This window comes from Eleutherodactylus coqui, chromosome 4 (genome assembly GCF_035609145.1).
Source record: "Eleutherodactylus coqui strain aEleCoq1 chromosome 4, aEleCoq1.hap1, whole genome shotgun sequence".
NCBI classification, from domain to species: domain Eukaryota; kingdom Metazoa; phylum Chordata; class Amphibia; order Anura; family Eleutherodactylidae; genus Eleutherodactylus; species Eleutherodactylus coqui.
In genome coordinates this window covers 3,611,839-3,632,335 of record NC_089840.1, presented here as the reverse complement: position 1 = coordinate 3,632,335, position 20,497 = coordinate 3,611,839, and the positions used below count along the sequence as shown (strand labels likewise).

Here is a 20,497-nt window from a genome sequence, read left to right as displayed (position 1 = left end):
GGCTGCAGTTCTCCTGAACTGCTCTGAACAGCTGTGAGTAGTATTCAGCAGCCGGGGATTTAAAATCCCCGCCTGCTGAATAAGATGCCTCTGAATGGTCACAGCCTGACCAATCAGAGGCCAGCCCTCACTCACACCCATTCATGAATTCATGAATGGGTGTGAGTGAGGGCTGGCCTCTGATTGGTCAGGCTGTGACCATTCAGAGGCATCTTATTCAGCAGGCGGGGATTTTAAATCCCCGGCTGCTGAATACTACTCACAGCTGTTCAGAGCAGTTCAGGAGAACTGCAGCCTGCCGCGCTGAACTCCGTCTGTCGGCACCAGGTGAGTATATATATATTTTTTATTTTTACACATTTCTGGATGAATTGCAGGAAAGGGCTTATATATTTAACCCCTTTCCGACAATTCATCCCGCGATCGCCGGCAGCCCATTGCATTCAGTGGAGTCGGCTGTATTGACGGCTCCATTGAATTCAATGGGCAAACATCGTTCTTCTCTGTCACAGCTGTTCCAGCTGTGGCAGAGAAGAAGGATTTGTCTTCTATATGTTCTCAATGGGGTTGGCGCTGCTGCCGCCGGCCCCATTGAGCGCATATAGAAATGATTTCTCAGGGAAGAAAGTTAAAGTAACCCGAACATCCGAACATCGTGTGGTGTTCGTTACGAATAACGAACATCCCGAACACCCTAATATTCGCCCGAGCATCAAGCTCGGACGAGTACGTTCGCTCATCTCTAACCCCCACATAATCAAAACATAATGATATACATCTGTGGAACCAACCCACATACCAAATAAGGACAGACTGGATCCATAGCTGCATGTGCCGCCTCCTCCACCATGTTAACCTGGCGTCCTAAAAGATGTAGTGTGCATGCGCGGATCTCTTAAGTCTTGCGTTGCTTATCACTCAATGTAATATACACAGGGCACATGCGCCTGTTGCTTGGCAATGGCCAAACTGTGTAACAAGTCAGCGGGAGGCACGCAGGATACTAAGTAGGAGCCGGTAACACTACAGTCACATGACAGTCACTCATCACATGAGGCGGATGTTTAAGGAAGTGGATGTCTAAACTAACTTAACCCGTAAGAAATCAAAGTGGGGCTTACCACTATAGTCATAAAACACCATTATAGACATAAAACACCATTATAGACATAAAACACCATTATAGACATAACACACCATACCTCGTAAAGTGAGCAGGCGTAATCCAACATAGAGCGTGTTAAACACAAAGCCCTGCTGTCACATGATCGGGGTATCACACATAAGTATGAGTATATACTAGGAGGGATTAAGGTAAACGACCCCAATGCCTTCACACAGAATACGGCAACAAGTCAGATCCCGGAAAATGTTACCTACACAAGTAAAGAACGTACATAAAGGATCTGTAGCAATTAGAGATGAGCGAGCACCAAAATGCTCGGGTGCTCGTTATTCGGGACGAATTTTTCGCGATGCTCGAGGGTTCGTTTCGAGTAACGAACCCCATTGAAGTCAATGGGCGACCCGAGCATTTTTGTATATCGCCGATGCTCCGCTAAGGTTTTCATTTGTGAAAATCGGGGCAATTCAAGAAAGTGATGGGAACGACACAGCAACGGATAGGGCAGGCGAGGGGCTACATGTTGGGCTGCATCTCAAGTTCCCAGGTCCCACTATTAAGCCACAATACCGGCAAGAGTGCCCCCCCCCCCCCCCAACAACTTTTACTTCTGAAAAGCCCTCATTAGCAATGCATACCTTAGCTAAGCACCACACTACCTTCAACAAAGCACAATCACTGCCTGCATGACACTCCGCTGCCACTTCTCCTGGGTTACATGCTGCCCAACCCCCCCTCCCCCCCCCGCACGACCCAGTGTCTACAGCGCACACCAAAGTGTCCCTGCGCAGCCTTCAGCTGCCCTCATGCCACACCACCCTCATGTCTATTTATAAGTGCGTCTGCCATGACGAGGAACCGCAGGCACACACTGCAGAGGGTTGGCACGGCTAGGCAGCGACCCTCTTTAAAAGGGGCGGGGCGATAGTCCACAATGCTGTACAGAAGCAATGAGAAATCCAATCCTGTGCCACCTCCATCTGGAGGGCATAGCAATGGGGAACCTATGTGCCACACACTATTTATTCATTCTGTCAAGGTGTCTGCATGCCCCAGTCAGACCGCGTTTCTTTTTATAAATAGTCACAGGCAGGTACAACTCCGCAATGGGAATTCCGTGTGCACCCACAGCATGGGTGGCTCCCTGGAACCCACCGGCGGTACATAAATATATCCCATTGCATTGCCCATCACAGCTGAGGTAATGTCATGTTTAATGCAGGTGGGCTTCGGCCCACACTGCATGCCCCAGTCACACTGGGGTTCTTTAGAAGTGGACACATGCAGTTACAACTCCCTGGAACCCACCGGTGGTACATAAATATATCCCATTGCAGTGCCCAACCCAGCTGATGTAACGTCAGCTGTAATGCAGGTGGGCAAAAAATTACTATGATTACACTGTAGGTGAGGGCCCCAAAAAATTGGTGTACCAACAGTACTAATGTACCTGAGAAAAATTGGCCATGCCCAACCAAGAGGGCAGGTGAAACCCATTAATCGCTTTGGTTAATGTGGCTTAATTTGTAACTAGGCCTGGAGGCAGCCCAGTTAAAATAAAAATTGGTTGAGGTGAAAGTTTCAACGCTTTAATGAGCATTGAAACGTATAAACATTGTTTACAAAAATTATTTGAGTGAGCCTTGTGGGCCTAAGAAAAATTGCCCGTTCAGCGTGATTACGTGAGGTTTCAGGAGGAGGAGCAGGAGGAGGAGGATGAATATTATACACAGATTGATGAAGCAGAAATGTCCCCGTTTTGGATGGTGATAGAGAACGATGCTTCCATCCGCGGGTGCAGCCTACGTATTGCTTAGGTATCGCTGCTGTCCGCTGGTGGAGAAGAGAAGTCTGGGGAAATCCAGGCTTTGTTCATCTTGATGAGTGTTAGCCTGTCGGCACTGTCGGTTGACAGGCGGGTACGCTTATCTGTGATGATTCCCCCAGCCGCACTAAACACCCTCTCTGACAAGACGCTAGCCGCAGGACAAGCAAGCACCTCCAGGGCGTACAGCGCTAGTTCAGGCCACATGTCCAGCTTCGACACCCAGTAGTTGTAGGGGGCAGAGGCGTCACCAAGGATGGTCGTGCGATCGGCTACGTACTCCCTCACCATCCTTTTACAGTGCTCCCGCCGACTCAGCCTTGACTGGGGAGCGGTGACACAGTCTTGCTGGGGAGCCATAAAGCTGGCAAAGGCCTTGGATAATGTTCCCCTGCCTGCGCTGTACATGCTGCCTGATCTCCGTGCCTCCCCTGCTACCTGGGCCTCGGAACTGCGCCTTCGGCCACTAGCGCTGTCGGATGGGAAGTTTACCATCAGTTTGTCCGCCAGGGTCCTGTGGTATAGCATCATTCTCGAACCCCTTTCCTCTTCGGGAATGAGAGTGGAAAGGTTCTCCTTATACCGTGGGTCGAGCAGTGTATACACCCAGTAATCCGTAGTGGCCAGAATGCGTGTAACGCGAGGGTCACGAGAAAGGCATCCTAACATGAAGTCAGCCATGTGTGCCAGGGTACCTGTACGCAACACATGGCTGTCCTCACTAGGAAGATCACTTTCAGGATCCTCCTCCTCCTCCTCCTCAGGCCATACACGCTGAAAGGATGACAGGCAAGCTGCATCTGTACCCTCAGCAGTGGGCCAAGCTGTCTCTTCCCCCTCCTCCTCATGCTCCTCCCCCTCCTCCTCAACGCGCTGAGATATAGACATGAGGGTGCTCTGACTATCCAGCGACATACTGTCTTCCCCCGCTGACTATCCAGCGACATACTGTCTTCCCCCGCCTCCAAAGCGTCTGCTTTATGCTTTGCAGGGAAGTTCTCAAGAGGCATAGCAGAGGAATGGTGACGCTAATGATTGCAGCATCCCCGCTCACCAACTGGGTAGACTCCTCAAAGTTTCCAAGGACCTGGCAGATGGCTGCCAACCAGGCCCACTCTTCTGTAAATAATTGAGGAGGCTGACTCCCACTGCGCCGCCCATGTTGGAGTTGGTATTCTACTATAGCTCTACGCTGCTCATAGAGCCTGGCCAACATGTGGAGCGTAGAGTTCCACCGTGTGGGCACGTCGCACAGCAGTCGGTGCACTGGCAGATTAAACCGATGTTGCAGGGTGCGCAGGGTGGCAGCGTCCGTGTGGGACTTGCGGAAATGTGCACAGAGCCGGCGCACCTTTACGAGCAGGTCTGACAAACGTGGGTAGCTTTTCAGAAAGCGCTGAACCACCAAATTAAAGACATGGGCCAGGCATGGCACGTGCGTGAGGCTGCAGAGCTGCAGAGCCGCCACCAGGTTACGGCCGTTGTCACACACGACCATGCCCGGTTGGAGGCTCAGCGGCGCAAGCCAGCGGTCGGTCTGCTCTGTCAGACCCTGCAGCAGTTCGTGGGCCCTGTGCCTCTTCTCTCCTAAGCTGAGTAGTTTCAGCACGGCCTGCTGACGCTTGCCCACCGCTGTGCTGCCACGACGCGCGACACCGACTGCTGGCGACGTGCTGCTGCTGCTGACACATCTTGATTGCGAGACAGAGGTTGCGTAGGAGGAGGAGGAGGAGGAGGGTGGTTTAGTGGAGGAAGCATACACCTCCGCAGATACCACCCCCGAGCTGGGGCCCGCAATTCTGGGGGTGGGTAGGACGTGAGCGGTCCCAGGCTCTGACTCGGTCCCAGCCTCCACTAAATTCACCCAATGTGCCGTCAGGGAGATATAGTGGCCCTGCCCGCCTGTGCTTGTCCACGTGTCCGTTGTTAAGTGGACCTTGGCAGTAACCGCGTTGGTGAGGGCGCGTACAATGTTGCGGGAGACGTGGTCGTGCAGGGCTGGGATGGCACATCGGGAAAAGTAGTGGCGACTGGGGACCGAGTAGCGAGGGCCGCCGCCACCATCATGCTTTTGAAAGCCTCCGTTTCCACAACCCTATACGGCAGCATCTCTAGGCTGATCAATTTGGCTATGTGCACGTTTAACGCTTGAGCGTGCGGGTGCGTGGCGTCGTACTTGCGCTTGCGCTCAAACTGTGGCGCTAGCGACGTCTGGACGGTGCGCTGAGAGACATTGCTGGATGGGGCCGAGGACAGCGGAGGTGAGGGTGTGGGTGCAGGCCGGGAGACGGTAGTGCCTGTGTCCTCAGAGCGGGGTTGGATCTCAGTGGCAGGTTGGGGCACAGGGGAAGAGGCAGCGGTGCAAACCGGAGGCGGTGAACGGGCATCGTCCCACCTTGTGGGGTGCTTGGCCATCATATGCCTGCGCATGCTGGTGGTGGTGGCTCCCCAGCTGATCTTGGCGCGACAAAGGTTGCACACCACTGTTCGTCGGTCGTCAGGCGTCTCTGTGAAAAACTGCCACACCTTTGAGCACCTCGGCCTCTGCAGGGTGGCATGGCGCGAGGCGGCGCTTTGGGAACCAGTTGGTGGATTATTCGGTCTGGCCCTGCCTCTACCCCTGGCCACCGCACTGGCTCGGCCTGTGCCCACACCCTCACTTGGCCCTCCGCGTCCTCGCCCGCGTCCATGTCCTCTAGGCCTACCCCTACCCCTCAGCATGGTGTATTAGCAGTAGTGCAGAAACAGAACGCTGTAATTAAATGTGCCGCTTATTGGCCTGTGGTTGGAGGCTGACTTCGCTTACGGAATGCCAGGAAATAATTTGGCGCAAGCCTGCTGTAACACTTTTGTATTTTTTTTTTTTTTTCCAAAATTGGATCTGCAGAGCATTGCGCCCTGCAATAGGGACAGAAGTGGTGGTTAGGCAGGGAGAGTGTTAGGAGTTAGTGTAGGCTTCAAGAACCCCAACGGTCCTTTCTAGGGCCACATCTATCCGTGTGCAGTACTGTCCAGGCTGCTGTTAGCAGTGTTGCATTTTTTTTTTTTTTTCTCAAAACCGGCTGTGCAGAGCATTGCACCCGGCATTAATACTACAGGGATAGAATTGTGTAGGCAGGGCCAGAAGACATTTATTATTCATTTAATACACGCAGTGTGGGTGTTCCTTGTAAAAAGCAGGGAAAAAATTCTATTTGGCCTGCCTGTGTCAGTCCTAAGGTCTCCGTGTACGTGTGTGCTGCGTGTACAACGTACAAAAATCAGACGCAACCAGCTACGGTTGAGTGCAGCCTTGCGCCAATTTCTTTCCTGCCTGGGAAATCAAATCACTGGTAATACAGCATGCTGAGGGGTAGGGGTAGGCCTAGAGGACGTGGACGCGGCCGAGGACGCGGAGGGCCAAGTGAGGGTGTGGGCACAGGCCGAGCCAGTGCGGTGGCCAGGGGTAGAGGCAGGGCTAGACCGAATAATCCACCAACTGTTTTCCAAAGCGCCCCCTCGCGCCATGCCACCCTGCAGAGGTCAAGGTGCTCTACGGTGTGGCAGTTTTTCACAGAGACGCCTGATGACCGACGAACAGTGGTGTGCAACCTTTGTCGCGCCAAGATCAGCTGGGGAGGCACCACCACCAGCATGCGCAGGCATATGATGGCCAAGCACCCCACAAGGTGGGACGATGCCCGTTCACCGCCTCCGGTTTGCACCGCTGCCTCTTCCCCTGTGCCCCAACCTGCCACTGAGATCCAACCCCCCTCTGAGGACACAGGCACTACCGTCTCCTGGCCTGCACCCACACCCTCACCTCCGCTGTCATCGGCCCCATCCAGCAATGTCTCTCAGCGTAGCGTCCAGACGTCACTAGCGCCACAGTTTGAGCGCAAGCGCAACTACGCCGCCACGCACCCGCACGCTCAAGCGTTAAACGTGCACATTGCCAAATTGATCAGCCTGGAGATGCTGCCGTATAGGCTTGTGGAAACGGAGGCTTTCAAAAGCATGATAGCGGCGGCGGCCCCGCGCTACTCGGTTCCCAGTCGCCACTACTTTTCCCGATGTGCCGTCCCAGCCCTGCACGACCACGTCTCCCGCAACATTGTACGCGCCCTCACCAACGCGGTTACTGCCAAGGTCCACTTAACAACGGACACGTGGACAAGCACAGGCGGGCAGGGCCACTATATCTCCCTGACGGCACATTGGGTGAATTTAGTGGAGGCTGGGACAGAGTCAGAGCCTGGGACTGCTCACGTCCTACCCACCCCCAGAATTGCGGGCCCCAGCTCGGTGGTGGTATCTGCGGCGGTGTATGCTTCCTCCACTAAACCACCCTCCTCCTCCTCTAACGCAACCTCTGTCTCACAATCAAGATGTGTCAGCAGCACGTCGCCAGCAGTCGGTGTCACGCGGCGTGGCAGCACAGCGGTGGGCAAGCGTCAGCAGGCCGTGCTGAAACTACTCAGCTTAGGAGAGAAGAGGCACACGGCCCACGAACTGCTGCAGGGTCTGACAGAGCAGACCGACCGCTGGCTTGCGCCGCTGAGCCTCCAACCGGGCATGGTCGTGTGTGACAACGGCCGTAAGCTGGTGGTGGCTCGGCAGCTCGGCAGCCTCACGCACGTGCCATGCCTGGCCCATGTGTTTAATTTGGTGGTTCAGCGCTTTCCGAAAAGCTACCCACGCTTGTCAGACCTGCTCGGAAAGGTGCGCCGGGTCTGTGCACATTTCCGCAAATCCCAACGGCACGCTGCCACCCTGCGGACACTGCAACATCTGCCAGTGCACCGACTGCTGTGCGACGTGCCCACACGGTGGAACTCTACGCTGCACATGTTGGCCAGGCTCTATGAGCAGCGTAGAGCTATAGTGGAATACCAACTCCAACATGGGCGGCGCAGTGGGAGTCAGCCTCCTCAATTATTTACAGAAGAGTGGGCCTGGTTGGCAGCCATCTGCCAGGTCCTCGGAAAATTTGAGGAGTCTACCCAGATGGTGAGCGGCGATGCTGCAATCATTAGCGTCACCATTCCTCTGCTATGCCTCTTGAGAAGTTCCCTGCAAAGCATAAAGGCAGACGCTTTGCGCTCGGAAACAGAGCCGGGGGAAGACAGTATGTCGCTGGATAGTCAGGGCACCCTCCTGTCTATTTCTCAGCGCGGTGAGGAGGAGGAGGAGGAGGAGGAAGATGAGGAGGAGGGGGAAGACACAGCTTGGCCCACTGGTGAGGGTACACATGCTGCTGGGCTGTCATCCTTTCAGCGTGTATGGCCTGAGGAGGAGGAAGAGGAGGAGGATCCTGAAAGTGATCTTCCTAGTGAAGACAGCCATGTGTTGCGTACAGGTACCCTGGCACACATGGCTGACTTCATGTTAGGATGCCTTTCTCATGACCCTCGCGTTACACGCATTCTGGCCACTACGGATTACTGGGTGTACACACTGCTCGACCCACGCTATTAGGAGAACCTTCCCACTCTCATTCCCGAAGAGGAAAGGGGTTCGAGAATGTTGCTATACCACAGGACCCTGGCGGACAAGCTGATGGTAAAATTCCCATCCGACAGCGCTAGTGGCCGAAGGCGCAGTACCGAGGGCCAGGTAGCAGGGGAGGTGCGGAGATCAGGCAGCATGTTCAGCGCAGGCAGGGGAACACTCTCCAAGGCCTTTGCCAGCTTTATGGCTCCCCACCAAGACTGTGTCACCGCTCCCCAGTCACGGCTGAGTCGGCGGGAGCACTGTAAAAGGATGGTGAGGGAGTACGTAGCGGATCGCATGACCGTCCTCGGTGACGCCTCTGCCACCTACAACTACTGGGTGTCGAAGCTGGACACGTGGCCTGAACTCGCGCTGTATGCCCTGGAGGTGCTTGCTTGTCCTGCGGCTAGCGTCTTGTCGGAGAGGGTGTTTAGTGTGGCTGGGGGAATCATCACGGATAAGCGTACCCGCCTGTCAACCGACAGTGCCGACAGGCTAACACTCATCAAGATGAACAAAGGCTGGATTTCCCCAGACTTCTCTTCTCCACCAGCGGACAGCAGCGATACCTAAGCAATACGTAGGCTGCACCCGCGGATGGAAGCATCGTTCTCTCTCACCATCCAAAACGGGGACATTTCTGCTTCATCAATCTGTGTCTAATATTCCTCCTCCTCCTCCTCCTGGTCCTCCTCCTGAAACCTCACGTAATCACGCGGAACGGGCAATTTTTCTTAGGCCCACAAGGCTCACTCATATAATTTTTCAGAACAATTTTTATAAGTTTCAATGCGCTTAAAAGCGTTGGAACTTTAACTTGAACCAATTTTTCGTTACACTGGGCTGCCTCCAGGCCTAGTTACCACTTAAGCCACATTAACCAAAGCAATTAATGGGTTTCACCTGCCCTCTTGGCTGGCCATGGCCAATTTTTTGGGATGTACATTAGTACTGTTGGTACAGCAATTTTTGGGGGCCCTCGCCTACAGTGTAATCAAATGAATTTTTAGCCCACCTGCATTACAGCTGACGTTACATCCGCTGTGCTGGGCAATGCAATGGGATATATTTATGTACCGCCGGTGGCTTCCTGGCACCCACCCATGCTGTAGGTGCACACGGAGTTTAACCTACATCTGTCCACTTGTAAAGAACCCCAGTCTGACTGGGGCATGCAGTGTGGGCCGAAGCCCACCTGTATTACGCACGGCATTACTACCTCAGCTGTGTTGGGCAATGCAATGGGATATTTTTATGTACCGCCGGTGGGTTCCAGGGAGCCACCCATGCTGTCAGTCCACAGGGACTGGAGGGACTTACCCATTAACCCCCGTTCCCCATTAAACAAAGACACCATACGACTATATGCTGGCATATTGTGGGTAGGCCACAGCCTTTATTAAACTGTATAAAACCTTTTAACGAATCCTCTATTTTTCTCCTTCCATGCCAAAAAATAAAAATGTCCGATTCTAACGTCGTAAAACTGAGGCGTAAGAAGGCCCCTCTCGGCCTGAAAAAGCCCTTCCATTTCTTGCTGGCATGGAAGTCCTCAAATTCCGCCTACCGGCTGTGACAACTTCCTGTAACATTAATCCCATCACCCCTCTAATAATTCTCTTCATCCCCCCCCCTCAGCTCAGAGGGCGGGTGGGCGGGCGTCTTCACTCTTCTTCTCCCGGTCCAGAATGATCTTCCTCTTCCTTCTTCTTCCTCTAACCCTGCTAACTCCACCCCTAACCCCTGGTCACTTCCTTTCTTCCTGACCCCTCCCCTCCAGTCCTCAGCATCTTCGCCAGTAAGCTTTGCTGCTATCTAGACTGGAGGGACTTACCCATTAACCCCCGTTCCCCATTAAACAAAGACACCATACGACTATATGCTGGCATATTGTGGGTAGGCCACAGCCTTTATTAAACTGTATAAAACCTTTTAACGAATCCTCTATTTTTCTCCTTCCATGCCAAAAAATAAAAATGTCCGATTCTAACGTCGTAAAACTGAGGCGTAAGAAGGCCCCTCTCGGCCTGAAAAAGCCCTTCCATTTCTTGCTGGCATGGAAGTCCTCAAATTCCGCCACGAAGGATGCAGCATATTACTATGCTGCACTCCGCCCCCCACATGCCAGCAAAAGAGCCGACTCTACCCCATCCTGCAACCTAGATAAAAAGGTATCTAGCCCTATGTCGCTAAGATGCACTCCGTCACCTCGCATCATCCCGCGCTCTCTTCTCTCCAGCTCCCAATGACGTATTGCTATCCCACCTAACGCTCGCACATGCTTTGATATCCTAAAATTGACAGTCTTCCTTACTCTCTCGATGGCTTCATTATCTCTTGCCTCTCTCCAAATTCTTCTGGCCACGATGTCTGACCAAACAATTACGACCTTCTTAAAAAATTCCTTGAAACGAAAAATGTCCGCTTTCATCAATGCTATCAACTCAGCCACCTTTATCTTCCCAAGATCATTTCCTCCAGCGTGAATAACTAATATCACTCTGTCATTCTTCCAGCTGCTGATTTTTAAAACCTCCTGGAGCAGCCTGGGCCATTGTAATCCTCTAATACCAAGCCAACGCACTTGCACATTAAGGCCTAAATTCACGCCAATGGGCCTATTTCTGGCTCTCTTTTTCGCCCAGTATACATAGGAGTGGCCCACCACCCATACTGTCCAATCCGACACTGTGGATAAAATAAAAGAACAAAACCAAAGCAGAAATCGCAACACCATAAACAATATTATAGAACTCTCAGATTTGGCCGAAAATATGACCGATAAGCATCTGATTTCCAACGACCCACCTTCTTAACCCCCTCGATACCCATGCCACACGCAAAAGCGGACGTCGCAGCTCCGATCCTAAACGAATGTGATCCGAATTCCAAGGGGTTAAGGCCTAGCATTCTAATGCTATTCCGCATGACCGCCGTAAATTGGTATTTAGTTAGGGGAAAACCCGACGCATGGCACAAAAACGGACCAGTCCCACAGTGTCTCTTGGCGAACTCCTTTACCAGTAACACCGGGCACCACTTTGTCCCCAATTTTCCCACTCTAATCCATTCTCCCATCCCGTATATGTCTGTCTTTGATCTTCTGACACCTATCTTAATACAGTCTTTGTCAATTACCACGTCTGAGAAAAACAGCCCCCCGGGCTTTGACTTGCACGCCGCTACTAACTCCCCGATGCGTAATGCGGCAAAAAAGGCGATGGAAAAAGCCGCGCGAAAAAGCTCAGCTTCGGAAGCATCTGTGCAGACCGACTCCACCACGTTGAGAATAGCATTTAATAACTCGAACGTGATAGGGCGCCTGCCGTCCTTGGTCACCCTGTCCTTCTTCCACCCTTTTATTATTTGCCCAAAAACGAAGTCCTTCGTCACGTCTCTTGTCCCGTGTAAGCGCAACAAAAATGCTATGGCCGATAGTCGTTTTTTCGCCGCATCCGCTGAAGACCCGCTTTTACGCATCGCGGACAGGACATCTAATGTCACCGCCCTTGCTCTTACTTCTGTTGGAAAAATTCCACCCGCCGCTGCTAACCATTCTTTCCATACTTTGTTATATCGGTTCCATGTGGTACTTGTTACTGACGCTTTAACGAGAGCTAACAGCTCTCCTCTATCACTTCCCACAAGAAAGCAGGGCAACATACCCCCTCGACCTCCGCCGTCGGGTGCAGCTCCCTGAAATGTGACATCTGAAAACGAGAAAGAGCATCAGCAGTAGCATTCAAATATCCTGGTACATGTCTCGCTTTAAACTTAACATTGTGCTGTAAACACCGTAAGATCAAATGGCGTAATGCTGCCAGCACCAACGTTGAGGATGACGATTGCTTGTTGACCATTTGCACCACCGATTGATTATCTGACCAAAAGCAAATATTACCGTTGGCCAACCTCTGGCCCCATATTTCCATTGCCACCACCAAAGGGAAAATCTCCAATAACGCTGTGTTCTTTATCCATTTTCTTTCAATCCATGTATCCGGCCATGCAGCACAACACCATTGATCACCCAATATTACTCCGAATCCATAAGAACCAGCTGCATCCGATACCAAGCCGATCTCTTCATTCTGCTTCTCCTCCTCCAGACATATTACTTGACCGTTAAATGAACTCAGAAAAACTCTCCATATGTGCAGGTCTGATCTCATCCCTTTTGTCACCCTGACAAAATGATGGGGTTCCTTTACCCCTTTCGTTGCTAGTGACAACCGCCGGGAAAAGGCTCGCCCCATCGGAATGACCCTGCACGCGAAATTCAACAACCCTAACAATACTTGAAGTTGGTGCAGTGTAACCTTCCGAGAACTGCCCACCAACTCCACGACTTGGCGCAAACGCGCCACTTTTTCATCCGGCAAGTGGAAAGTCATTTCCTCCGTGTCGATTTCTATGCCTAAAAAACCGAGCCTCGATGCGGGGCCAACCGTCTTCTCATCCGACAAGGGGACCCCGGCTTTTTTCATCAAACTACGAAACGACGAAAGTAAAAACTCGCAGGCCGTCGAATTTGCCTGACCAACAAAAAGAAAATCATCCAAATAATGCGATACCGATGAGATGCCCGTCTCCACTCTTAACATCCATTCCAAGAATGAACTAAAAACCTCAAAATAATAACAGGAGATAGAGCAACCCATCGGTAGGCACATGTCCACAAAAAACTGGTCCTCGATGCTGCATCCCAGCAGATGAAAACACTGCGGATGCACCGGCAGGAGCCGGAAGGCCGATTCAATATCGGCCTTTGCCAACCAAGCGCCTTTACCTGCCTGTCTAACTAATGCAACCGCGCAGTCGAAAGACGCATATGACACCGCCGCTTGCTCTTTTGATATCCCGTCGTTGACTGATTCACCCGACGGATAGGATAGGTGATGGATAAGTCTGAACTTGCCAGCTTCCTTCTTCGGTACCAGTCCCAAAGGGGAAACTCGCAAGTTCACGAAAGGCGGTTCCCGAAATGGGCCCGCCATTCGACCCAATTCTACCTCCTTCAGCAACTTCTCCATCACCAACTGCTTATTATCGCGAGCGGACTTTAAATTCTGGCAAAAAGACGCCGACGAAACTGGGGAATGCGGGATAAAGAAACCTTCAGCAAACCCCGCTCTAAGCAGGTTTGCTTCCAGTCTCCGTGGGTACCGGTCGAGCCACGGCTCCAGGTACTGGACGCTCACCGGCGTTCGCCCCTGTGCCGGGAACTCCCGTCGCTCGTTGGCGTCGGAAACAACGCAACGCCGTGTGCGAACCTCCGCAGACCGAGCATTCGTGCCGAAATTTGCACGATGCGTAAAAACGGCAGTGGCCTTCGTTGAAGGCCCAGCAAGAACCGGACGGTTTTGGGGCCGCAGCAGCCTGCTGTCCGCTGGCTCCTGCGGCCGATCCTTGAAAGCTATGTTTTACGGGTTTCTGCGCCAGGATCAACTGGATCCAAACGTCTGTCGCCTTTGACGCCCAACTGATCTGCTGTGAACCCGAAATTCTGCGACGAAAATCTTCGTCGTATCGCCACCAAGCCGATCCCCCGTGCAACTTATATGCACTGTGGATCGTGTTGATGTACACGAGCAATTCCGGGCCCTTCTGCGGCTGCTGCTTGCACACTACATGTGCCAAAATCAAAAAGGCCTGTAGCCAATTCCCAAATGTTTTGGCTACTTTGGGTTTTTTCTCGCTCCCACGTTCAGTGAACCTTTCCCTGTCAACTGACACGTGTTCGACTGATAACAGCGACCATATATCCACATAGTTACCATTTATAATTTTTGATACCACTTCGTTCTCCAGCCCCGCATCCAACGGGGCTACTCCACAAAACAGCGAGTCTGCTAATTTCAGACCCTCGCTCACCCCTGCCACCGAGGGCAGGCACCTTTGTCCTTGTGCTGGACCACCAACCTCGGGCGAGGCCGCCCTCCCCGGTTTATCATAGGACACTAGAAGCCCTTTATCCATATCACATTTATCCACCAAGGCTCTGAGAGCCACCATAAATTCATCCTTCCGGCTCGTGCCGGACACATTATCCCAAACTTTATTTAACTGAAACGACTCACCCGCCTCGTTGACCTCCGGCATAGCCAAGGGAACGTTAGGGGCGGGCAGTGATGTTTGTTGGTACTCCCGTGCGTATCGTGCCGTGCCACTTTCTTGGGGGACACGCCGGCTCCTCGGGCTCCTTGACATTGTAGCCCCGCAGGCTGACATCCTGTTACCCGGTCTGCTCCCGCGCTCTCCTTGTCTGATATCTGCAGAAGAAGCCGGTGACCGTGAAAACAAATTCCTCATGACCTGCATCTCCACCTCTCGGTTGCTCTGCCCTTCCCTCCAAGTCACCGCTTCTGCCTGATCACCCCGTACGAATCTGCTCCTCCTCGTCTCCTCTCGTTCTGCTGAAGATGATGAGCAGCTGCGCTCCTCGCGCGCCCTAGCTGTACGCCTGCTCCTTGCCCCCTCTAACTGCCTGCACCTATCCTGCCCTATAACTCTACCGCTGCTATGACGGGGGCGGCTTAAGCTATTGCGCGCTGCGCAATGCTCCGGGGAGTCCCTCTCTACACTGCTGCTGGATGAAACCCTGAACTCCCTGCGCCTGGCTGAAGACACAGTTGGAGGCCCCCGGCCCCCCCGCGCTATGGCGCGAAAATTCGCCGCCTCTTCTTCGCTGTCTGCCGGCCTGCTCCGCGCTGGTGGGCGAAAATACGCTGATTTTCCGCTCCCGGCGCCCGCCCCATACCGCGCTGTGGTGCGAACTGTCGCTGCTTTTGAGCGATGAAATGATCGCCCCTTCCGCGCTGTAGCGCGAAAATCGTCCACCTCCTCTATTCTGGTCGCTGCCCCCCCCCTATCCCCCCCTAAGTGCTGGTGGCGAATATTCTGCCCTCTGTTTGACTGGCCTTTTTCGATTCCCCTCCCTCCCCCCCCACTCTCCCCCCCGCTACTCGCGGCGCACGATGAGGGAGATGCACTCTCTGGCATCTCCCTCCTAACGGTCGCTGCATCTCCGCGGCCGGATCTATATCCTGTGCGCGGAACCCTACGCGCGCCTGCTGCTGCACGTGGCGAGCGCTCCGGGACCTCGCTCCTTGGGACCTCGCTCCTTGTACTGCCGTCAGCCGCGGGGATACCTCCTCCCGTGCTGGACTTACCCGACCTGGACGCTGCCGTACCTCCACGGGTAAGTGTTGTCCTCTCCGCTACCTCTGGCTCACCGACTCCCATGCGTTCTGCTGGTTCCGCCTCCTCCCTACCGCGCTGAGACCGCACGGCGCTGTTCCCTCCGAGTCGCTCCGGTCTTGGGCTGCTGTTACGTCCGCCTCTCTTCGCCACCGGGCTGGGGCTCAGTCGCGCTGGCGGGTTTCTTCTCCGGGTTGGTCTTCCACGTGGCTCCTCGCTGCTGGGCAAAACCGGCTGGCTGGTGCTCGCTCCTTCTTCCGCCGCTGTCGTCCCCGAAAGGTCTTCAGCCATCTTCACGAGCCAGCTTGTGCCCTGGCTGGCCACCACGTCCTTGATCATCCGCATTAGCTCCTCCATTCTTCAGCTGTTCTGGGTCCGTCTTCACTCTTCTTCTCCCGGTCCAGAATGATCTTCCTCTTCCTTCTTCTTCCTCTAACCCTGCTAACTCCACCCCTAACCCCTGGTCACTTCCTTTCTTCCTGACCCCTCCCCTCCAGTCCTCAGCATCTTCGCCAGTAAGCTTTGCTGCTATCTAGACTTCACAATAGGGAGTTGTACCTGCCTGTGTCTATGAATTAAAAAGCCCGGTCTGACTGGGGCATGCAGACACCTTGACAGAATGAATAGTGTGTGGCACATGGGTTCCCCATTGCTATGCCCACGTGTGCAGCTCCTGATGGCGGTGGCACAGGATTCTATTTCTCATTGCTTCTGTACAGCATTGTGGGCTATCGCCCCGCCCCTTTTAAAGAGGGTCGCTGCCTAGCCGTGCCAACCTCTGCAGTGTGTGCCTGCGGTTCCTCCTCATGGCAGACACACTTCTAAATAGACATGAGGGTGGTGTGGCATGAGGGCAGCTGAAGGCTGTGCAGGGACACTTTGGTGTGCGCTGTGGGGGGGGGGGGGGGGGGGCGGTTGGGCAGCATGTAACCCAGGAGAAGTGGCAGCGGAGTGTCATGCAGGCAGTGATTGTGCTTTGTTGGAGGTAGTGTGGTGCTTAGCTAAGGTATGCCATGCTAATGAGGGCTTTTCAGAAGTAAAAGTTGTTGGGAGGGGGGGGGGGGGCACTCTTGCCGCTATTGTGGCTTAAAGGGGTGGTCTCGCGAAACCAAGTGGGTCTATACACTTCTGTATGGCCATATTAATGCACTTTGTAATGTACATTGTGCATTAAATATGAGCCATACAGAAGTTATTCACTTACCTGCTCCGTTGCTAGCGTCCTCGTCTCCATGGTTCCGTCTAAATTCGCTGGCAGCTTGCTTTTTTAGACGCGCTTGCGCAGTCCGGTCTTCTCCATTCAGCACGAGCCGCTTCAGTGTGCTCCCCGCTACAGCTCTTCTGCGCATGCGCAGACGAGCTGTCACTGCTCGGGAGCGCGCTGCAGCGGCCATTCTGTACCTTCCTCTGTTAGAGAAAGGTGCAGAAACTGGAGCTGCCCAGCGGAGAAGCCCAGCCCAGCCCAGCCGCCCCGAGAAGCCTCCCAGGTAAGTGATTTGTGGGGGGGGGGGGGGGCTGCCGCTGCGCCGGGGGGGGCTGTCGCTGCGCCGGGGAGGGCTGCCGCTGAGATGGGGGAACTAGCGCTAGGCCGGGGGGGCTGTCGCTGCGCCGGGGGGGGGGGCTGCCGCTGCGATGGGGGGGCTGTCGCTAGGCCGGGGGGGGCTGTCGCTGCGATGGGGGGGCTGTCGCTAGGCCGGGGGGGGGGCTGCCGCTGCGCCGGGGGGGCTGTCGCTGCGCCGGGGGGGGCTGCCGCTGTGATGGGGGAACTAGCGCTAGGCCGGGGGGGCTGTCGCTGCGCCGGGGGGGCTGCCGCTGCGATGGGGGGGCTGTCGCTAGGCCGGGGGGGGGCTGTCGCTGCGATGGGGGGGCTGTCGCTAGGCATGGGGGGGCTGTCGCTAGGCCGGGGGGGGCTGTCGCTGCGATGGGGGGGCTGTCGCTAGGCCGGGGGGGGGGGCTGCCGCTAGGCCGGGGGGGGGCTGCCGCTAGGCCGGGGGAACTAGCGCTGGGCTCCGGAACCTAGCGCTGGGCTCCGGGGCCTTCACCTGGGCTGAGGGTCTAGCGCTGGGGAGCCGGGGGCTAGCGCCTTACCTGCTGCCTGGCGGTGGGCGTCTGGTCGGCGGCTGCGGGGCGTCTGGTCGGCGGCTGCGATGCGTCCGGTTGCCATGGTGACACAGCTGGCGGCGTCTCGGGAGCGCGCACGTCGGGCTGCAGCGAGCGACGGGGAAAGAGCCGGCGGCCATCTTGAGGAAACTTTTATAAGTTGCTGAAACGCTGGAACGGTAAGTACGAACCAGCTAGAAATGTCATTTACAGGGGGGCTTAGTAATGTGTACTTAATGGGGGGGACTGGGCAAAAAAAAAAATTAACTGCTTCCTCGAGACATCTCCTTTAATCGTGGGACCTGGGAACTTGAGATGCAACCCCACATGTAGCCCCTCGCCTGCCCTATCCGTTGCTGTGTCGTTCCCATCACTTTCTTGAATTGCCCAGATTTTCACAAATGAAAACCTTAGCGAGCATCGGCGATATACAAAAATGCTCGAGTCGCCCATTGACTTCAATGGGGTTCGTTACTCGAAACGAACCCTCGAGCATCGCGAAAATTTCGTCCCGAGTAACGAGCACCCGAACATTTTGGTGCTCGCTCATCTCTAGTTGCTTTGCATTTTGTTCATTGACAAAAATAAACTATTAACCCTTCAATTTCTGGAAGCATTCTTACTGTGCAGCATTTTTTCCACACCTGCCTAAGGCCTCATGTCCACGGGGAAAATCAGGCCCGCTACGGATTCTCCATGTGGAATCCGTAGCGGATCCCTCCTGCCCCGCGGACATGAGGGCTGAAAATAGCAATTACTCACCTCTCCGCACGCTCCGGATCTTCCCTTCTTCGCGGCTTGATCTTCTCTCCGTCGCGGCCGGATCTTCTCTCTTCGGCCCGGTGGATGTGCTCGGCACGTTGGTTGCGTGCCGCGCGCATGCGCCGGCCCAAAGAAAAAGATCCGTCCACGACGGAGAGAAGATCAAGCCGCGAAGAAGGGAAGATCCGGAGCGTGCGGAGAGGTGAGTATATGCTGATTTTAGGTCTCCCGCGGATCCGGACGGCTTCCATAGGCTTCAATAGAAGCCTGCGGGAGACCCGCACCTACATGGAGCATGTCCATTTTTTTTCATGCTCCATATTTTTTTAAAATCGCTTTTATTGACCATCCGCGGGTATTTATCTACTTGCGGGTGGTCAATGCATCCCTATGGGGTGCGGATCCACTGCGGGTTTTAATTATTATTTTGCCCGTGGACATGAGGCCTAATACTTTTGCACATGACTGTATATATTACACACATGGACAGACTTTCCGGGAAGTTGTTCCTTGTGGTTTTTCAGCTCATCCTAGAACAAGATTCTTTACCTCCGGCCACCAAAGTAAAGGCAGAGGGTGGCGCTGCACTCCCGGTACCATGCTCGGTGACCTGTATTCTGTCTACACAGTGCAGCTTGGCATCTAGGCAGACTCTAAAGCTCTGCTGCTACACTTATTCATAAATCCAACCTCCAAGAAGCGATGGCTGTGATTGGTTCTTCAAACGCTGCTCAGCCAATCAATGCAGCACTGGATGAACCAATGCGATATGAGAAGGATAGATAGACAGATAGTTATAAGATAGATATGAGATAGATAGATAGATATGAGATAGATAGATAGATAGATATGAGATAGATAGATATGAAATAGATAGATATGAGATAGATAGATAGATAGAGAGATAGATAGGAGATAGATAGGAGATAGATAGATTGGAAAGAGATAGATAGCTAGATAGATAGGAGATAGATAGATAGATAGATAGATAGATAGGAGATAGATAGATAGGAGATAGATAGATAGATAGATAGATAGATAGATAGATAGATAGATAGATAGATAGATAGACAGGAGATAGATAGGAGATAGATAGATAGATAGGGAATAGATAGATAGGAGATAGATAGATAGATATGAGATAGATAGATATGAGACAGATAGATAGATAGATAGATAGATAGATAGATAGATAGATAGATAGATAGGAGATAGATAGATAGATAGATAGATAGATAGATAGGAGAGAGATAGATAGGAGATAGATATGAGATAGATAGATAGGAGATAAATAGATAGATAGATAGGAGATAGATATGCGATAGATAGATATGCGATAGATAGATAGATAGATAGATAGATAGATAGATAGATAGATAGATAGATATGAGATAGATAATAGATAGAGAGATAGATAGGAGATAGATAGGAGATAGATAGATTGGAAAGAGATAGATAGCTAGATAGATAGGAGATAGATAGATAGATAGATAGATAGATAGATAGGAGATAGATAGATAGGAGATAGATAGATAGATAGATAGATAGATAGGAGATAGATAGATAGATAGATAGATAGACAGGAGATAGATAGGAGATAGATAGATAGATAGGGAATAGATAGATAGGAGATAGATAGATAGATAGATATGAGATAGATATGAGACAGATAGATAGATAGATAGATAGATAGATAGGAGATAGATAGATAGATAGATAGATAGATAGATAGATAGATAGATAGATAGATAGATAGATAGAGAGAGATAGATAGGAGATAGATATGAGATAGATAGATAGGAGATAAATAGATAGATAGATAGGAGATAGATATGCGATAGATAGATAGATAGATAGATAGATAGGAGATAGATATGAGATAGATATATAGATAGGAGATAGATAGATAGATAGATAGATAGATAGATAGATAGATAGGAGATAGATAGAGAGACAGATAATAGATAGGAGAGAAGTAGATAGGAAATAGATATGAGATAGATAGATCGGAGATA

The 20,497-nt window shown here is 52.7% G+C and overlaps 1 protein-coding gene across 3 annotated transcripts; it reads right to left on the bottom strand.

The window, feature by feature from the left end:
* Window positions 1–9,747: 9,747 nt before the first annotated feature.
* On the bottom strand, window positions 9,748–16,122 carry LOC136625038 (uncharacterized). 3 transcript variants are annotated; one of them, XM_066598969.1, is made up of 4 exons: window positions 15,614–16,122; window positions 14,501–14,692; window positions 12,086–12,130; window positions 9,748–11,108 (listed from the first exon to the last, which is right to left on the bottom strand). In XM_066598969.1, exons 1-4 carry the CDS (start codon window positions 15,975–15,977, stop codon window positions 10,519–10,521), a joined length of 1,191 nt encoding a protein of 396 aa, XP_066455066.1. In that variant the 5' UTR covers window positions 15,978–16,122; the 3' UTR covers window positions 9,748–10,518. The 3 variants fall into 3 exon arrangements, with proteins under 3 accessions (XP_066455066.1, XP_066455065.1, XP_066455064.1); XM_066598967.1 differs by lacking the exon at window positions 9,748–11,108 and having other exon boundaries at window positions 11,141–12,130; XM_066598968.1 differs by lacking the exon at window positions 15,614–16,122 and having other exon boundaries at window positions 12,086–15,260.
* Window positions 16,123–20,497: the final 4,375 nt, after the last annotated feature.

Excerpts from the sequence above, each read along its gene's own strand:
- LOC136625038 (XM_066598967.1), bottom strand. The coding sequence starts at position 15,977 with ATGGAGGAGCTAATGCGGATGATCAAGGACGTGGTGGCCAGCCAGGGC. Across the intron at positions 14,693-15,613 it reads GACAACACTTACCCGTGGAG|ATATCAGACAAGGAGAGCGC; the intron begins GTACGGCAGCGT and ends CTTCTTCTGCAG. Across the intron at positions 12,131-14,500 it reads GCCGGAGGTCAACGAGGCGG|ATGTCACATTTCAGGGAGCT; the intron begins GTGAGTCGTTTC and ends TCTCGTTTTCAG.